A 16,959-nucleotide genomic window follows, 5' to 3' on the forward strand; every position below is an offset into this window, starting at 1 on the left:
GGTGCAGTCTGATACTTGAGTCACTTAGATTTAATACAGTACTTGGTACCTGACAATTTTAATTGCAAGAAAGCAGTGATTTATTTTTTATGAGAACGAAATGCAATGCAAATTTTTTGATTTGATGATATGAAAGGTTTGTCCCACCACTACTTAGTAGTACTTGACAGTGTTGCATAGCCATTTTGAGTACGGTTGTCGTTTTCTTTTTCTTCTTCTTGGTAGACTCCATTCCAATCATACAATGATGCTAACTAGCAAACCATGAAAATTTAGTTACCTACAATTTTAGCTTCATGACAAAAATCTTCTAAAGACATTGATATTCGTTTCAATATCATTTCTGCATATGAAAATAACCATTATTTTCCATATATGCATATGACATATATGATTGATATGAGAATAATTTGCATTTGTTACTTGAAGGTTTTGAACTTTGGAACAATAGTAATTGTTACTTTTTTTTTTTGGCATAATTGTTACTGCTTTCACTAACACATTTAACTTTTTATCCACATTTCTTTAAAAATGTGTTTGGATGATGCAATTTAAAATTTTAATGCAATTCAAATATTTCAGTTGAATTCCCTTCATTCTTAAATTTTATTGGGCTTTTTGTGACATTTTAAAATAGGGACCAATTTACAAAATTTTAAACTTAGAAACCAAATTTAGAAATTTTGAAAGAATTATAAGGACATATTTGAAATTCACACGTATAGATTAACGAAGGAATTTCAAATTCTTAGTTTTGATGTGGTATTTAAAATTTATAAGGACATATTCATAAAATTTATTTATTTTGAAAATTATCTAAATTTATCATTCGAACAACAAAGTTTACGTATAGAAGTTTGAATTACCCTCGAAAACTTCTTCATCCAAATACACTCTAGGACTTTTCAGAATGAAATTGTTGCTTTCTTTTCTTTCACATATCTATCTTTATTTTCATAACATAAATACTGCTTTTATTTTTTATAAAGGTTCATCACATATTGAATTTCAAATATTCACAAGTCCAACAATGTACCAGTATAAATGACAAACTCAAAGTATTGGTTCCTTTCTGTAATTACTAAAATATAATGACCAAAAAGGTTCGCCTGATGCAGGGGCGGATCTAGTGTTAGGTATGGTGTGGTGGCTGCCATACTAGATTACAACCCTTTTTTTTTTTATTAATATAGTAGACCGAAAAGATAATATATATTACATAATTGGACAATGTTTCACTAATCAATTTGTGGTAGATAGTCTTTTATCTATAGTCACGTCTATGGTTCAACTCCCGGTTACACCGTTTTTAACTTTTTTTTAAGAAGAAAATCATATTTTAAGGTGAAAATCATCAAAAGTGTGGTTGATAGGATTTGAACTTTTTTTTAAGAAGAAAATCATATTTTAAGGTGAAAATCATCAAAAGTGTGGTTGATAGGATTTGAACTAGAGAAATAAAGATGTAATAAACTTGCTTTAACCACTTCACTATAGTACTTTTTATATTTAATTTTCGCATTACTAATATATATTGTATTATAAATCAAATATAAACTCAATATTTTCTTTTATAATTTTGCCCTGGCCTGATGATCGTTGAGATGTAAACGAATGCACTATGGTAACCTCACCAAAAAAAATTAATAATAATGTACTATTATTCTGGTTGGTTAATAACTTAAATGTCCATCAAAACCTAAGATCTGAGAGAATTTAGTAGGAAAAAAAAAATCATCGAAACATACTTTCCGATATGTTTGTTCCATCGGAAGTTGTTTGGAAGATCCACTCAGCTTCAAGATCATTGTAGGAGGACAACTACTAATAGATTCTCTAACATATTCTTTTCAGATTATATTCAAATATTAATTAAAATTTAAAAGAGTCCAATTATTTTAAAAACAATTTCACTAAATCGTGCATGCCTCATAAAAATGTAGTGTTATGGGATGGGATGCACTCTTTTTTTTTTTTTTTGGTACAAGAGAGGGCCGAAGCCCAAAAGAGAACACTAAACAATTACACGAACATTTCTAGGCATACAAGCACCAGAGATGTCATCAAAGAGGAGACTATTGAGCTCACTAGGAGGGGTCTCCAAAATAGTAAAATTCCATGAATCCATGGTAAGGCTGAAGTTGGCAAGCCAATCAGCACTTCTGTTGCCTTCTCGCAAAGTGTGATGAACCTGAATCCGCCAATTACGATTCAAAATATTTTGAATACGCCGAATGAGCACAGGGATTGTCCCATTCATCTTGCAATTATTTGTTATCATGTCAATAAGCAATTTTGAATCACTTTCAACGCAAAGCTGAGAAATACCGTCCCTCCAAGCCAACTCTAGACCAAGGTACATACCCCACATCTCTGCATGAAGAGCATCACACGCGCCAATCTTGCGGACAAAACCTTTGATCCATCTACCATTAGCATCCCGAAGTAAACCTCCACAACCCGAGCGATCTCCATTCTCTTTGCAAGCTCCATCACAATTGAGTTTGATCCATCCCTCTTGAGGATATTTCCAGCCAATATAAATTGTTTCAGTGTGACGAAGATCCATTTGAAAATGATTAAGTGTACAATCTTCAATATCACTAGTAAACTTTTGGATGATACTTGTGGGATTCGCTGGTCTCTGGAAATTTTCCTCGAAGACTGTCTTGTTCCGCCATTTCCAAATATACCAGCAAGTAGACATGAAAGTTGTCTTCCACTTAGAGTTGAGATCTCTGTTTTGACGCTTATTGAGGTTTGTAAAAACCCAATCCCTGCAATCAAAGGAAAAAAAGTCAGTTATACAATTTGAAGGTACAAGTCTGATCCATACCTCGGTTGCATAAGTGCAGTCTCTGAGTACATGAAGAGTAGTCTCATCCTCACTCCCACAAGAAGGACAAATTGGGGATATGCCAACACCCCATCTACTTCGACGGTAATTAGTTAAAATGCGATCATGAGCAACCAACCAAATGAAGGTTTGAATTCGTTGCGGACCCTTCCAATTCCACAAACTTTTCCAATCCCCTCCGGTATTAGCATGATTTCCGTCTTTCATGTCGTAAGCACTTTTGACTGAGAATTGTCGCGTACTCGTGCCTCCCCAACCAATAATGTCAAGACCATCACCACTAGAAGGTGCAGGGAGAGCTAACACCTTTTCAACTATGTTGTTAGGCAAGTTATCAAAAAGGAAATTTTGATCCCAATTACCAGAAGAACTCATCACATCCCTAACTAGAAGAGTGGTATCCACATACAAATTTGTCGCTAGAGAAATGAGGGAATTGTTGTTTGGACCCCACTTATCCAACCAGAAATTGACACTATTACCATCTCCTATTTGCCAGATGATGTTTCTTTGAAAATCATCCCACACCCTAGTAAGAGCTTTCCATAAAGGAGAATCATAAGGTTGAGAGTTTATAGTTATCTTCAAATCATTATTTCTCCCATACTTACTATACAACACCCTGCACCAAAGGTCATTAGGCTTGTTAATAAGGTTCCATAGGATTTTCATGAGGAAAGCCTCATTCATCAAAAGAGGCCTTTTAAATCCAAGACCCCCCTCCTTCTTGGGTAAACAACAGGTATCCCAACTAATCAAATGAGCTTTGCGGGTATGTTCTGTATCCCCCCAAACAAAACCTCTTTGGATTTTTTCCATCTCACTGCAAAGAGTTTTAGGTAGCTTAGCATACTGCATATGATAATAAGGAATAGAACTAAGGACAGACTTGGAAAGAGTAATTCTGCCCACAAGACTTAAACATTGTTGCTTCCATCCACTAAGTCTATTCTGAATTTTGTTGATGATGTGGCTGAAATTTCCCCTAGAAGTTCTTCCTGGAGCTATGTTAGCTCCAAGATACCTGCCTAAACTATTAGCTTGAGTGAAACCTGTGTGTTGCAAAATATCCTGACGGAGCTGGTTGTCCACATTTTTTGAGAAAAAAATTTGAGTCTTTTGGCCATTAATACGCTGCCCAGAAGCTTGACAAAACATATCCAAACAATGCATCACACAATGTGCCTGCTCAATAGAAGCCTCTGCAAAAAGAAGAAGATCGTCAGCAAAAAGAAGGTGAGAAATTTGAGGGCCATACCTACCTGCCCGCATTGGTTTCCAATACTGAGCTTCCACCCGGTCGGAAATGATATGAGATAATCTCTCCATGCAAATAACAAAAAGGTAAGGGGAGAGAGGATCTCCTTGACGAATTCCTCTAGTTGGAGTGAACGTGTCAGTTTTATCCCCATTCCACAAAATTTTGTAACTAGGCGAAGATATGCAATCACGTATAATTTGAATGAGATTAGCAGGGAATTTACAATCCTCCAAGCAATTCTCCACAAAATTCCAATTGATGCGATCATAAGCTTTTTCTAGGTCAATTTTGATGGACATGAACATCTTGTTGCCTTTCATTCTGGCCATGGAATGTACCATCTCCTGAGCCACAATAATATTATGGTGGATACTTCTACCTGGAATAAAACTGGACTGATATGGAGAAATAATACCATCAAGCAATGGCTTGATTCTGTTGACAATAACCTTAGAGATTATCTTATAAATAACATTACATAAAGCAATAGGTCTAAATTGAGAGACAAATTCAGGTTTATAAACTTAAAAGATCGTGCATGCCTTGTGCAAGGTATATGCCTAATGCCTCATGTAAATAAATAATTTCAGTTATGTACATAGTTTCGGCTCCATCTCCGGTACATGAGCTTCATGGGTCATGCACCAACATGACTTCCATTTTCAATTATTTTTTTTGTGCAAAATGAATTTCAGCCTTTGGATGCTAGTGAATGGATGAGATGTAAAGGTTATGTGGCCCACAATGTGTGAATATTTAATCATTAATGCTGAATTTTATTTTATTTTTGTCAAGTAGCCTAGTGGCTAGAGCTCATACAATTTAATTGTGGAGTGTCCGGGGTTCGAACCCCGGCTCCTGCATATAATATGCAATATCCCTACTTACTGAGCTACGCTCACGGGGATAATGCTGAATTTTTTTAATTGCAATGGAATATGGATTAGCTTTAATAAAGGGTGTTTTTGGCATTGTCTCAATAAATCTAACAAACCCAGCAACCATTTGGAAGAATTTAAATGGAATTTGATTTCTTGATTACAATTGCTAATCTATGCTATATATAAAGAAAACTATTCCTTTCAGTATTTTTGGGTTGAATTTTTCTTTTCAAAAATACCCTCAATTTTCAATTGAGTTAAATTTTTCTTTTCAAAAATATCATCAATTTTCAAAGCAAATAACACATGTAGCAAATAGATAAGAATAAATTTAAATAGTAAAACAAATGTAACAAACACGATAAGAATATATATATCTGATTTTTTTTTCCTTTATCATTTAAAAAGTGTAACAAACTATATGAGTATGTTTATACTTATTTTTCAATTATTCCAGTTATACCCTTAAACAATTTTTTCTATAATAAAGATTGTTGTTGGTGTCGTTATAAAAAACAAATTTAGTTATATTTTTTTTGTTATATTGTTGGTGTCAACCCGACAAACAATCCCTTAAGAGACCTAGTCACACGAAATGACATTCATTTGACGACCAAAATAGACCCAGCCGACTAACGGTATCAAATATAATAAATCTGACCGTTGAATATGACTACTACACGAAATGACAATACATTAATATTGATATTTAATAATTAGTAATTTTCAAAATTTAAGTAAGTCAACTTTTCTCACATCAGTGCAACTAAAATTTGATTTTGGAGATATGAGCACATACCATTTGCAACGATTGGATTGCAGTGTAAATATTTAACGATATTTTAGAGGAACGCTACATTAATGTTGATATTTTGAAATAGTGATCAGTTTTCAAAATTTAACCGTATCGACTATCACATATTGTTACATAAAATCTTCTTGTGCATATGTAAACATATAAAATCCTCAACTAGTGCAATGCAAATATTTAAGAATGTTTTAAATATAAAATAACAAGTTATTTAAGAGAAACACTACATTAATGTTGATAATTTGAAAATAGTCACGAGTTTCCACAATTTTATCATATCGACTTTCTCATATATGTACATAATTTTTTTTGGCATATATAAACAAACAAATTTTGCACAGATGTGATGCAAACATTGAACGGTGTTTTGTATATAAATAAAAATTTATTTAATAGAAATACCACATTGATGTTTATATTTTAAAAATAATCATGAGTTTCCAATATTTTATCATATCGATTTTCTCATAATATATATTTTTTTTCGCATATATAAACAAATAAAATCCACAACTAGCATGATTTAACTATTTTTTTATATATATATATAAGAGAAAAATATTTAACAGACACATAACAATAATACTCAAAATTTTCAATTAATATCTGTAAACATTCGACAATATTAGCAATTATTCAATCATTTTTTTAAATAATTATCGAAATATTTCGTGATCAAGACCAACGCATCTTTTACTAGTAAATGAACAACGATAAAATGAAATTTAATTTTAAAGAGGTTTGATGAAAATTATCTAATTCCATTATAATGTATTAGCAATTGTAACCAAGAAATCAAATTCCATTTAAATTCTTCCAAACGGTTGCTGGGTTTGTTAGATTTATGGAGACAATGCCAAAAACACCCTTTATTAAAGCTAATCCATATTCCATTGCAATTAAAAAAATTCAGCATTAATGATTAAATATTCACACATTGTGGACCACATAACCTTTACGTCTCATCCATTCACTAGCATCCAAAGGCTGAAATTCATTTTACACAAAAAAAAAAAATTGAAAATGGAAGTCATGTATGGTACATGACCCATGAAGCTCATGTACCGGAGATGGAGCCCATAGTTTCACTAAATCGTGCATGCCTAAATGTGTTGGAGTGTTATGGGATGGGATAAGATGAAAAGTTAAAAATGATTCATAGAAATTCCAATCAATAAAAATAGTGTTATAGGATGGGATGTGTTGGAGATATTTTTCTAGGGAAAAGTGAAGTCATGTGAAACCAAAAAAATAAGTGAAAATCAGTTTAATTTTTTTTTTTTTTTTATAGTCGGAGTTCAAACTCAAATCTTGCATATTTGATGCATTGTCCATACCAACAGAGCTAAGCTCACGAGAACAGTTTAAAATATTTTAAACTTATTATTAAAAATAATTTTTTTTTGAAAGGTTATTATTAAAAAATATTTATTGACTACATTCATTCATTATTTTATTTTTTTTGAAAGGGACTACATTCATTTATAAAAGATACATTTAAAGATTATAAGAATATAAAATTAAATTAAGTTTTAAATCATTCAAAAAGAAAACCGTATTCTCCCTCTCTATATATATGTAAACAGTGAAGATTGCATTGCTTGATTAATGTACATTCTATCACACAATTGTTATTCACTTTACATTCTCCTATCGAAACACGAAATTAGTTTATTCACAACTCAATTTCTATCCAAATTCTGTGAAGCAAGTCAAAATGGAAGATAACACAATACTTATCAGTTCAAAACAATGAGATCAAAACAAGTGTGACAGCTCGCAAAATCGCAAGGGGAATCCAACTCAACATATTGATATGTTCTTGCCTGAATGTCATAGTAGAGGACTTCACAAATTAGTGCTATCAAAACCAAGTCAGAAGGTTAATCACTCTGTGTCAACCAAATGTCACGAAAATAATACAATTGACTAATTGAGAGAAGACAACATTTCCAAGTTAACACTGAACACGGATGGAGGACAGAAGGATATACCTTGTACATAAGGTATGGACTTTCACCCAAAATGTATGCAGCATCGCAGTAGTATCTTCAAACATTATATTCAGATTCTACCATCTACCCAATTCAAGCGTCAAAGCCAGCACCAGTCCAGCCAGGAGCAGAAGATCTACCCTTAGACACAACACCAATTCCCTTTCCTTTTAATTGGAAGTTGACTTTCTTTTTACTTTTTCCTTCGCTTTCATTAGGAGGTTGCTGATTAAGTCTATCTGTCACTGCAGCTTTCTGACCATTACTTTGATCGGTAACACTCGCGGCTGATCCCCCGCTTGATTCCCTTGCATTGGGAACAGAGGAACCATCTTGCGTTTTACTCTCCTGAGAAGAACTTTCCGATCTCCCATCCTAACACAATTCAAGCGCATGATTTTAACATTTACTGGTCTGATACAAAATATGCATAGTATGAAACATGTACAGGTATAACTGGACAGGCAACATATATCTAATAAACCCAAGCAAATTTGACACGATTGTCTAAAAGTATAATCAACTTATACAATGGAATACTTAAGTGGAATATCATCAGTTTCCTAGCTGGGTGCCTTATAGATGAAGTTCTAGTTACAAACATTCCTCTGACAAGTTTCCAGTGCCCAGTAAGGGTAGCAAGCATAAACCCCAAATTAGGCGTGCAGCTTAGAAGCCACCAGTAACTATACAGATGTAATAATGCTTAGTACAGTGAGAAAAACATACATGATTAGCATTAGTTGTTGTGTGACTTGGATTCAAAGCTTCCAATCGTCTTTTCAATTCTGCCAGCCGTGCAAACTGAGACTGGCTGCTCTCTTGAACCTATATAAGATTGATAGTATCAAACAACCAACTTAAAAGTAGTATATTATGTCTTTAATAAACAATCAATTTACCAAATTGCTCAAATCTTCACATAGCTTCTCCTTTATTGCTTCCTCTTCCTTCACTACTTTTGCTGCTGCTTCCCACACCTGAGGCACAAACATTCAAGATATCAATTATTTTTTATATAAGGTATTTGACAATACTCATTGATATTTTTGTGTATCAAATCTTCCAGACTCATTCATTTAAATAATGATATAGATAGGGGATATTTAGTTATACTGCATCCACATGGATATCTTGTGTTCACCTTCTTAATGGGAACACATGACTGAAAAAAGCAAACGAAAAATAAAGGAATAGGAATAGCAAATCAATTCATTTGTTATTCACACAAATAATGATTCAGAGATCTTATTTTGTTGAATAAATTAATCCCAGTTCAACAAATAAAGTAACGCGGGAACGGGGAAGCTATTTATGTAAATCACAGAAAACCTTCATTTAGTTATTAAGACTGATCACTAATGTGCTTAAAAATGTTATCAGCAATTAATGTGGTCATCATTGAGTAAGAATGTATCTTGATGCACTGTCCAACTTTATTCAGAAAATATGAATGATACATGCGTACAACGTGCCAATCAAAATAAAAATGCATACTATTAACATCTATTTACATGAACGTGACAAGAAATCAACGGTTTGAGCAATTCATTTTAGCACTACTGAACAATCATCGCATGAGTTTATCAATATATATTTTACAAATTATCTTATTTATTCCTGCAATTTTGTTGAGCTGATAGTGAAAAGATCTGAAGTCACGGTAAGAAGGTAGTGTTGCTGGCATAGTGCAGTACATAGCACCAACACCCCTAACATGTTCACATAATGAAAATAGCAGGAGAAAAACGGAGAACATTAAAGTAAATACCTTCCGGGCTTGTTCTTCTTTTAGCTTGGCTGCACGAATTTTCTCTGTTGAATGTTCTATTTTCTTTCTCAAATGCTCAAGTGCTTAAAGAATGCACCATGTATAAAAGAAAAGCAAAGTCATTTCACTATAACAACCTTTTTGAACTTATGATGGAATGAGCAACAACAATACTCACAAACCTGATTTTTTGGGCCCTGCTGTAAGTTTCATCTCAAGCGTGAGATTTTGAAGCTCACGCTCCACATTTCGAATTTTCGAATAGTTTTCTTGAATGTATCTGTAAATGATAATAAAAACAATAATTAAAATTCAAGATTGGTGAACACAATGGTACCCATCATCCAATCATTCAATGACATAAAATAAATTCAAATGTTAAACAAATTTTGCCTATAGGGTACCGGTACCCAACCAAACTCCAAGGTATCTAAAAACTTACGTTAAAGATTAAGTCCAGTTACTTAATTGGCTGTAAAAAAGTTCTCGGAAGCAATAAATAGACACCTCGTTCTATATTAACAATACTACAAAAGAACGCCAATTAGTTCCGTATAGGTAAACTACAAAATTCCTCTTCAACTGATTAGCTTAAAACACAAGTCACAGTTCTTATTCGATGATCTACATAAATTATACTAAATTACAACTTCAGAACAATGAAATCAAGATTAAAACACACACACACACACACTAATCCATATTCCATGGTATATATTCTATCCATAAACAAGGATTACTAGTGTTACCACCATAGCACAATGAAATTGATTCAATTCACCTTAGTATTCTAACATTTTCAGTACAAATGCAAAAACTCATAGCATTTAGTCTACTTCTTTCTGTAAACTTATTACCAGTTGTTTTTCATATGATATCATGTTGCATAAAAAATGCAATTTCTTTTTCATCCTTCATGAATCTAACTGACCTAAAATGATTGATTGTTAATGGCAAAAAGAATAATTCTTGATATGAACAAGAAATTACATACAAAAAATTCGTATATGATGAAATTTGATCTGAACATTAGTATAGAATGAGGTAAATTGAAAGAACGTGATAATGTAGGAGAAATTGAATGAAGAGAAATAGAAGAGAAGTTACTTATGCAATTGAAGTTGCTCCTCTTCGATGATCTGCAACAAAACAAGAAGAAAAAGAATGAATCAACTAAGTGATGATAGAATCGAGGAAGAAAAAGAGAGAAGAGAGAGAGAGAGAGAGAGAGAGAGAGAGAGAGAAACCCTCTCTGTGTAGCCGATGACGGCAGCTTCTCTGGCGAGACCGTCGGGTCCGATCTCAGGGCGAAGGGAAGGGTTATTAGAAGCCATTACGGAATTCCGATCAAAACTCCGTCGCGTACCACCGTCAGTGCCGTCTCCGACGACTTCCGGTTGGAAATGAAGATCCGAGCAGAATGTGAAAACGGTGTGACGATGACTGTGAGTTTAATTAGTTATTGTAGATGGAGCTTGCAACTTGCACATGCCTAACACGTAAACAACGCCGCAACAAAAATTATGCACGATTTCTTGGTAATCTTACGCTAATTACATCAGCCACTACTATACAAAATGAGTTTTACTTCACACACCCACAACAAAGCGTTAGCAAGAAAAGAAAAGAAGAACATTAGCAACAAAAATCAAAAATACTAATAAATTTTTAAATATTTTAAGATTAAATTGCCAATTTTCATCTGAATTACTGTTTTTTTAAGGACATATGAATGACTTATTATATATTTTATGTATATAACTTATGAAATAAATTCAAGAGAGAATGATAATTTAGAAATTAAAAGTTTAAGGTGAAAAATTTCATTTTACGAATTGTGAATTCAACACATTAAAACTTTTTTTTTTAGGGAACACATTAAAACATTAAAAAGTAACTTTATCTACAAAAAATTTATCAATTCTTTCTTTCTTTTTTTATTCCAGTTAAGTGTCATTTTTAGCATTACCCTAAAACTTACTCCCTCTAATCACATTTATAAAAAAAAATAAAAAAATACACACCAAATGCATTAGGCACTCAATCAATCTAAAAAGTTTTTTTTTTTTTTTTTTTATAAACGTGACTCAAGGGAATGTTTATTATCAATATATCTATATACTAGTTGTATACATTTTTCCTGTAATTTGGTAGTTTTTTTTTTTATTATTATTACTATACATCGAATATTTTACTGTAATTTGGTAGTGATTTTTTATGCTTTTCATTTTAGAATGTAATATTTTTTTAAAAATTTATTTGTTATGTTGTCGTGACCTATCATTTTTGTTTTAAATTTGTTTAGTTTAGACTGTGAAAGTATTAATTATCGATTATTCATTTTGCCTATTGCAATAGAAAGCATAATTAATTAATTGTACAAAAACAAATTGAAATTAATAACTATGCCATGGACAAACATTGGGCGAACCTTTCTAAAAAAAAATTATTATTTTTGTATTTATAGGTAAATGGTAGTAGTTAATCATTTGGTTAAAGGCAGGCGGAATTCGTTAACAGTATAGATGGAATCATGTTTCCATATTCTTTTTTTTTCTTTTAACCTAAAAAAGCCTAACACTTTGCCTGGTGCCTATGCAAATATGGCCTGGATGGTTATTTAATTCAAAAGTAATAGACATGTGATTCATGTGATCATCAGATCATTAATCCAAATCTGTGGAGTTTACAAAAATGATCAAAGATATTTATCATTTCTTGATTTTTCTTTCTTGTACCTTCGGTTTATTGCAAAATCTTAAGTCTACTACAACAATTAATCTGATTCTGAACACTAATCTGTGTGCTCAGCTGCTATGTATGTATAACTATATAAGCCATAGCTTGAGATAGCAACTCATATTGAACTTATTATATAATGGAAAAATACAGCCTCAATGATACAAAAGAATTGCATCGAATTGCTATAGCTTAAAAAACAAACACTACATTTTATAACAGCTGGGGTTGCTATTTTGCATCGAATTGCAGGACAGCATCTTTTGTAGGTAGTGCAGGAATTGCCCCTCTCTCTGTCACGGTGATCGCACCACATACATTTGCGAAATATAGCGCTTTCTGGAGATGCTCCTCATTCTGCAACATAAAATAACTTCATCAAATTCCAAACATTCATAACTTTTTTTCTGAATAAACAACTAGAATGTGTAAAAGTATCTGAATTACCTCGAAAATACTTGGGTCAGAAGCTATGTTGTAGAGAATCCCACTAACAAATGCATCTCCAGCACCAGTTGTGTCAACAGGTTTAACATTGACACCTTCAACTTTGCCCTTAAAATCCTGCACACAAATTTAGTAATCATCACTACAAGTTGAATGCTGCTCACTCACTTGACAAGATAGTACTGTGAATTATTGAACCTCGAAGCAAACCTTGCTCAAGTTTTACAACCTGCTATTCGACGTTGAGTATCAACTTTGTTAATTTACATTCGACAAGTCACAACCAACATTTCAGTCCACTCATCAGAATAAAGATCAAAGAAAATAAATGCAATGAGGGATTATAAAACTCAGACAATTAAAATCTGAGTTAAATGGCATTGGCAAGCTTACCTTGGTGTAATATCTACAACCCTCTGACCCTTCGGTAACAATTAGAAGTTTGAGATTAGGGTGAAAAAGCTTGTTTAATACAACATCATCATCATAAGGATCATCACCACCGGTCAAAAAAGTAATCTCCTCTTCACTGATCTGCAATACATAAGAAAATAACACTTCAGATGGACTCAGAAAGAAAAAATAATGACTTGTAATGGCATTTATAAAGTGTATTGTATAAAAGTAAAAAAATAGCCAGAGAAAATTTACCTTTATGACATCGGCTAGATCCCATATGCTCATTATACCATTCCGAGCAGCCTCAGCTGATGGCCATAGTGCCAATCTCAAATTCGGATCATATGAGAGAATGCAATCAGAGTCTTTAGCAATTCTCAAGGCAGCAAGATGAGCTGACTTGCATGGTTCATCAATCAAACTGATGGAACCATAATGGAATATTTTAGCCTGCAATCAGTATTGAATTAAAATTATACAGACTTAAACCAAAGGTCTTTATGGCCACATTTTATAAACAGATATGGAAATTCAAGGTACCTTCTCAATGAGGTTATGGTCAAGCTCTGACTTATCCAGAAGCATATCAGCACTAGGATTTCGGAAAAACAAGAACTCGCGCTCGCCATCAGCTCTAAGTGTAACAAAAGCCAATGCGGTTCTGGCATCAGAATCAAACCGCATGCCAGATGTATCCACGTTATTTTGCTTTAAAATATCAGCCAACATATACCCAAATTCATCTGCTCCAACCTAAAACACAGACAATAAGGAATGAAGCTGTCATTTTCTCAGCCAACATAGATTCATATTCCTAAAATTCAGTATACTGCTACAAGTATTATTCCTAGGTACAATCAACAAGTAAGTACATGATATTTCTAGGAATATTTTCAAAATTTATTTAATTCAACAATAAAAAAAGAGGAAAAAAGTAGAACGGGGTGGAAATAGGATTTATAGTTGGTTAGGCTTTTTTTTTTTTTGAAAGATTAAAGTGATGTCTATTCCATGGGAATGAAAAATAGACGATACGAGTAAAAGATATTCCTCAAAATGAAGGAACTTTAACCAAACATGACAATGTTACATTCCCAAGCTCATTTTTGAGGGAGTTTATTTGAATACTTAGAAACAAACACACATAGTAGATCAAGCAAAAGTTTCTTTTCTCTCTTTTATTCCTTTTTTAAACAATCATTCAGAGAAGTGAAATCAATTTCAAATAACCTATAACAATACAGATTTCTTAACTATGGATATTTGAACAAATCAAACATGTAAGGCTTGTAGATAGTAACAAAAAACCAAAAAGCCACCTAATAAATAGACATAGATATATACCTTCCCTAGAAATGCAGATGAACCCCCCAACCTAGAGATGCCAACTGCCACGTTCGCAGGAGCACCACCAGGAGCTTTCTTGAAAGCAGGTGCTTCGGCTAGAGACACTCCACCCACCGTAGGCACAAAATCTATCAACAATTCACCAAAACAAACGACCAGTCCACTTTCGTTGCACTCTCCGTTTGTGGGATCATCAGATTTACCTGCAAAACACGAATTTTGGGTTAAGAAAATTTTACTGGAAGCACTACAGAAAAGTTAAAAAAAAATAGGACATAATTTCATGTGAAATGCCACAAAACGTCCTTATGCCAATTAGTATGAAATAAAAGAATCATTTCACATGGGTAACATGACATCCAAAATAGCAAATAGCCAAACTTCATAAAGTACATGTATTTTGAATTCAACTATAACATGGAAAGCTTTACCAACCATGATGACCTTCATGTGGAATTGGTGATTAGACAAACCAGTTTGTAACCTAGATCACAACTAAATTCATTAAAGCTTGATAAAATTCAAAATTTAGACCCATTTATTAAACTTTATCTTTCACATGTTCAATTCATCACCTAACAAGCAAGCTTAACATAGAATCATCTTTTTCATAACAATCAATAACAGTGCTTTAACTTATTTTATTTTTTTGGTATGGCCAAATTATTTAGCAACAATACATAAATTCATTCTAAAAAGAATATGATCAAAAATTTGATTACCCATCAATTTTCCTAATATTAGAAGCTCTTCTATGACAAAAAAAAATTAAGTATGACATAATTACATGTTAAAATCATGTAATTTTTTTATTACCCGTTTATTTTCCTAATACAGTGTCAAAAACTAAACCCAGCTCAAATCACATGGATCCCACATAAACAGAAACAAATAACCCCACCATCAGATCTTGACATCAACAACTGTATAGAACACTATAGAAATGCTAATCACAGACACAGAGACCCCACCATCATGATTCTATTTCTATGCATGCAAGCATGGAAATCACAAGAACAAACGCTATAAAAAGGGGGGAAAATTACTATCTGAGACAATGAAAAAAATCCAATAAAAACAGAAACTCAATATCAGAAAAATCTCAAAGATTCAATCTTTAGCTGAAAAAATCAAGTTCCAATCCAAATAACGAATATAAGAAGAACACTATGAAGAGATAAAAAAAATAAAAAATAAAAAAATAAAAAAAAGAAAAGAAAGAAGAAAAACCTGAGGGGGTAAACTGTGCCATCTGAGGAACCAAAAAAGAGAGTGTTGGAACTTGGAATTGCAAATGTAGAGAAGATGAAAAGCGTGTTTCTGAAGAACGAGTTGAATATTTTATAGTTTACACAAAGAAATAAGGAATGGATCATGCAATGCAATGAAGAGGTAAATGAGTTGATTTTAAAAGCTTGGAAATTTGTATTCTTCTATTCAAAAGGGAAGATTCGATGATATGAAGTTGTAAGCAAAAAACAGGATGCTATTTTTTTTCCTTGTAGAAAACATAAATTATTTCTCTCATTAAATAACTCTTTCAAGGGTTTTACTTATTTTATTTTTCAACTCAATTACTATTTTGACCCTTAAAATTGTAGGACTATAAATTAGTCTCTTAGGTTTATAAAATTGCATTTCGGTCCTTTAAATTAATGAACATTTTTTCAGCTTTGGATAGAATTGATCCTGGAAAAATTGATTCTGATAGAATTGATTTTGAAAGAATTGATTTATGTTTGAATACATAATGCATAATTGATTAAACAAATTGAATGTTGTTTGGATAGTTTTTATCAAAATTGATTTTGAATGTATAATTACTAAAATTGACATAGCTAAATACAAGAAAATGGACATAGTGGAATATATACGTAGATCAATATTAAATGTAGATATATTATTAAATTTAAATAATAAATTTTCTATATATTAATTTAAAAATAATATATACGATCATTAAACCAATTATTTTTACAAAATATGTGTTCATATATTTTATATTTTTTGATAAAATATAACGTAAAAGAAAAATACAGTAAATCTGAACGGAAACACCGCAAAGGAAAATCTAAAACTTGGTAACTCATGACAGTAAATATTTTTTGGGGGCTAATTTGGTTTGTTGAGTTTTCTGATTAAATTTGGTTCATCAAATTAATTACAAAGCAAAAAGAAGGAGAATTGATAAAGAGCAATAAAGGAAAATAATATGTTGTAATAATCAAAATATACAATTTATTGGAGAATTGATTCTAATTAACTCAAAAGTTGGGAATGTATTGTAACTTCAATGAGAATTGTTTTTGAAGGATAGAAGCAATTTTGAAAAGTCAAATCAAACATGATTGAAAACTCAATTTTTACTTCTGAGGCGTTGCAGAAGCGCTTCTTGCTGAAAAAAGCCAAAACAAACAGGCATTAGTCATTTTACTAATTCATTATTTCCATT

The 16,959-nt window shown here is 32.3% G+C and overlaps 2 protein-coding genes across 2 annotated transcripts; both read right to left on the bottom strand.

Moving 5' to 3' along the window:
• Nucleotides 1-7,384: 7,384 nt before the first annotated feature.
• LOC25485103 (uncharacterized) lies at nt 7,385-11,182 on the bottom strand. Its single transcript, XM_013614259.3, has 7 exons — nt 10,823-11,182; nt 10,683-10,714; nt 9,758-9,855; nt 9,576-9,658; nt 8,707-8,784; nt 8,534-8,632; nt 7,385-8,179 (listed from the first exon to the last, which is right to left on the bottom strand). Exons 1-7 carry the CDS (start codon nt 10,907-10,909, stop codon nt 7,898-7,900), a joined length of 759 nt encoding a protein of 252 aa, XP_013469713.1. The 5' UTR covers nt 10,910-11,182; the 3' UTR covers nt 7,385-7,897.
• Nucleotides 11,183-12,260: 1,078 nt separating this feature from the next.
• LOC11415100 (probable fructokinase-7) lies at nt 12,261-16,007 on the bottom strand. Its single transcript, XM_003592302.4, has 7 exons — nt 15,738-16,007; nt 14,505-14,710; nt 13,701-13,913; nt 13,413-13,610; nt 13,155-13,295; nt 12,762-12,878; nt 12,261-12,671 (listed from the first exon to the last, which is right to left on the bottom strand). Exons 1-7 carry the CDS (start codon nt 15,757-15,759, stop codon nt 12,546-12,548), a joined length of 1,023 nt encoding a protein of 340 aa, XP_003592350.1. The 5' UTR covers nt 15,760-16,007; the 3' UTR covers nt 12,261-12,545.
• Nucleotides 16,008-16,959: the final 952 nt, after the last annotated feature.

Source organism: Medicago truncatula, chromosome 1, assembly GCF_003473485.1.
Source record: "Medicago truncatula cultivar Jemalong A17 chromosome 1, MtrunA17r5.0-ANR, whole genome shotgun sequence".
NCBI lineage: Eukaryota > Viridiplantae > Streptophyta > Magnoliopsida > Fabales > Fabaceae > Medicago > Medicago truncatula.

Bases quoted from the DNA above. Each gene is read 5' to 3' on its own strand.
- LOC25485103 (XM_013614259.3), bottom strand. From the start codon at position 10,909: ATGGCTTCTAATAACCCTTCCCTTCGCCCTGAGATCGGACCCGACGGT. The intron at 9,856-10,682 runs GTAACTTCTCTT...TATCATTTACAG, and splicing joins GAGCAACTTCAATTGCATAA to ATACATTCAAGAAAACTATT. The intron at 9,659-9,757 runs GTTTGTGAGTAT...GCATTCTTTAAG, and splicing joins AGCAGGGCCCAAAAAATCAG to CACTTGAGCATTTGAGAAAG.
- LOC11415100 (XM_003592302.4), bottom strand. From the start codon at position 15,759: ATGGCACAGTTTACCCCCTCAG. The intron at 14,711-15,737 runs GTTTTTCTTCTT...CGTGTTTTGCAG, and splicing joins GGCACAGTTTACCCCCTCAG to GTAAATCTGATGATCCCACA. The intron at 13,296-13,412 runs GTAAATTTTCTC...TATGTATTGCAG, and splicing joins ATCTAGCCGATGTCATAAAG to ATCAGTGAAGAGGAGATTAC.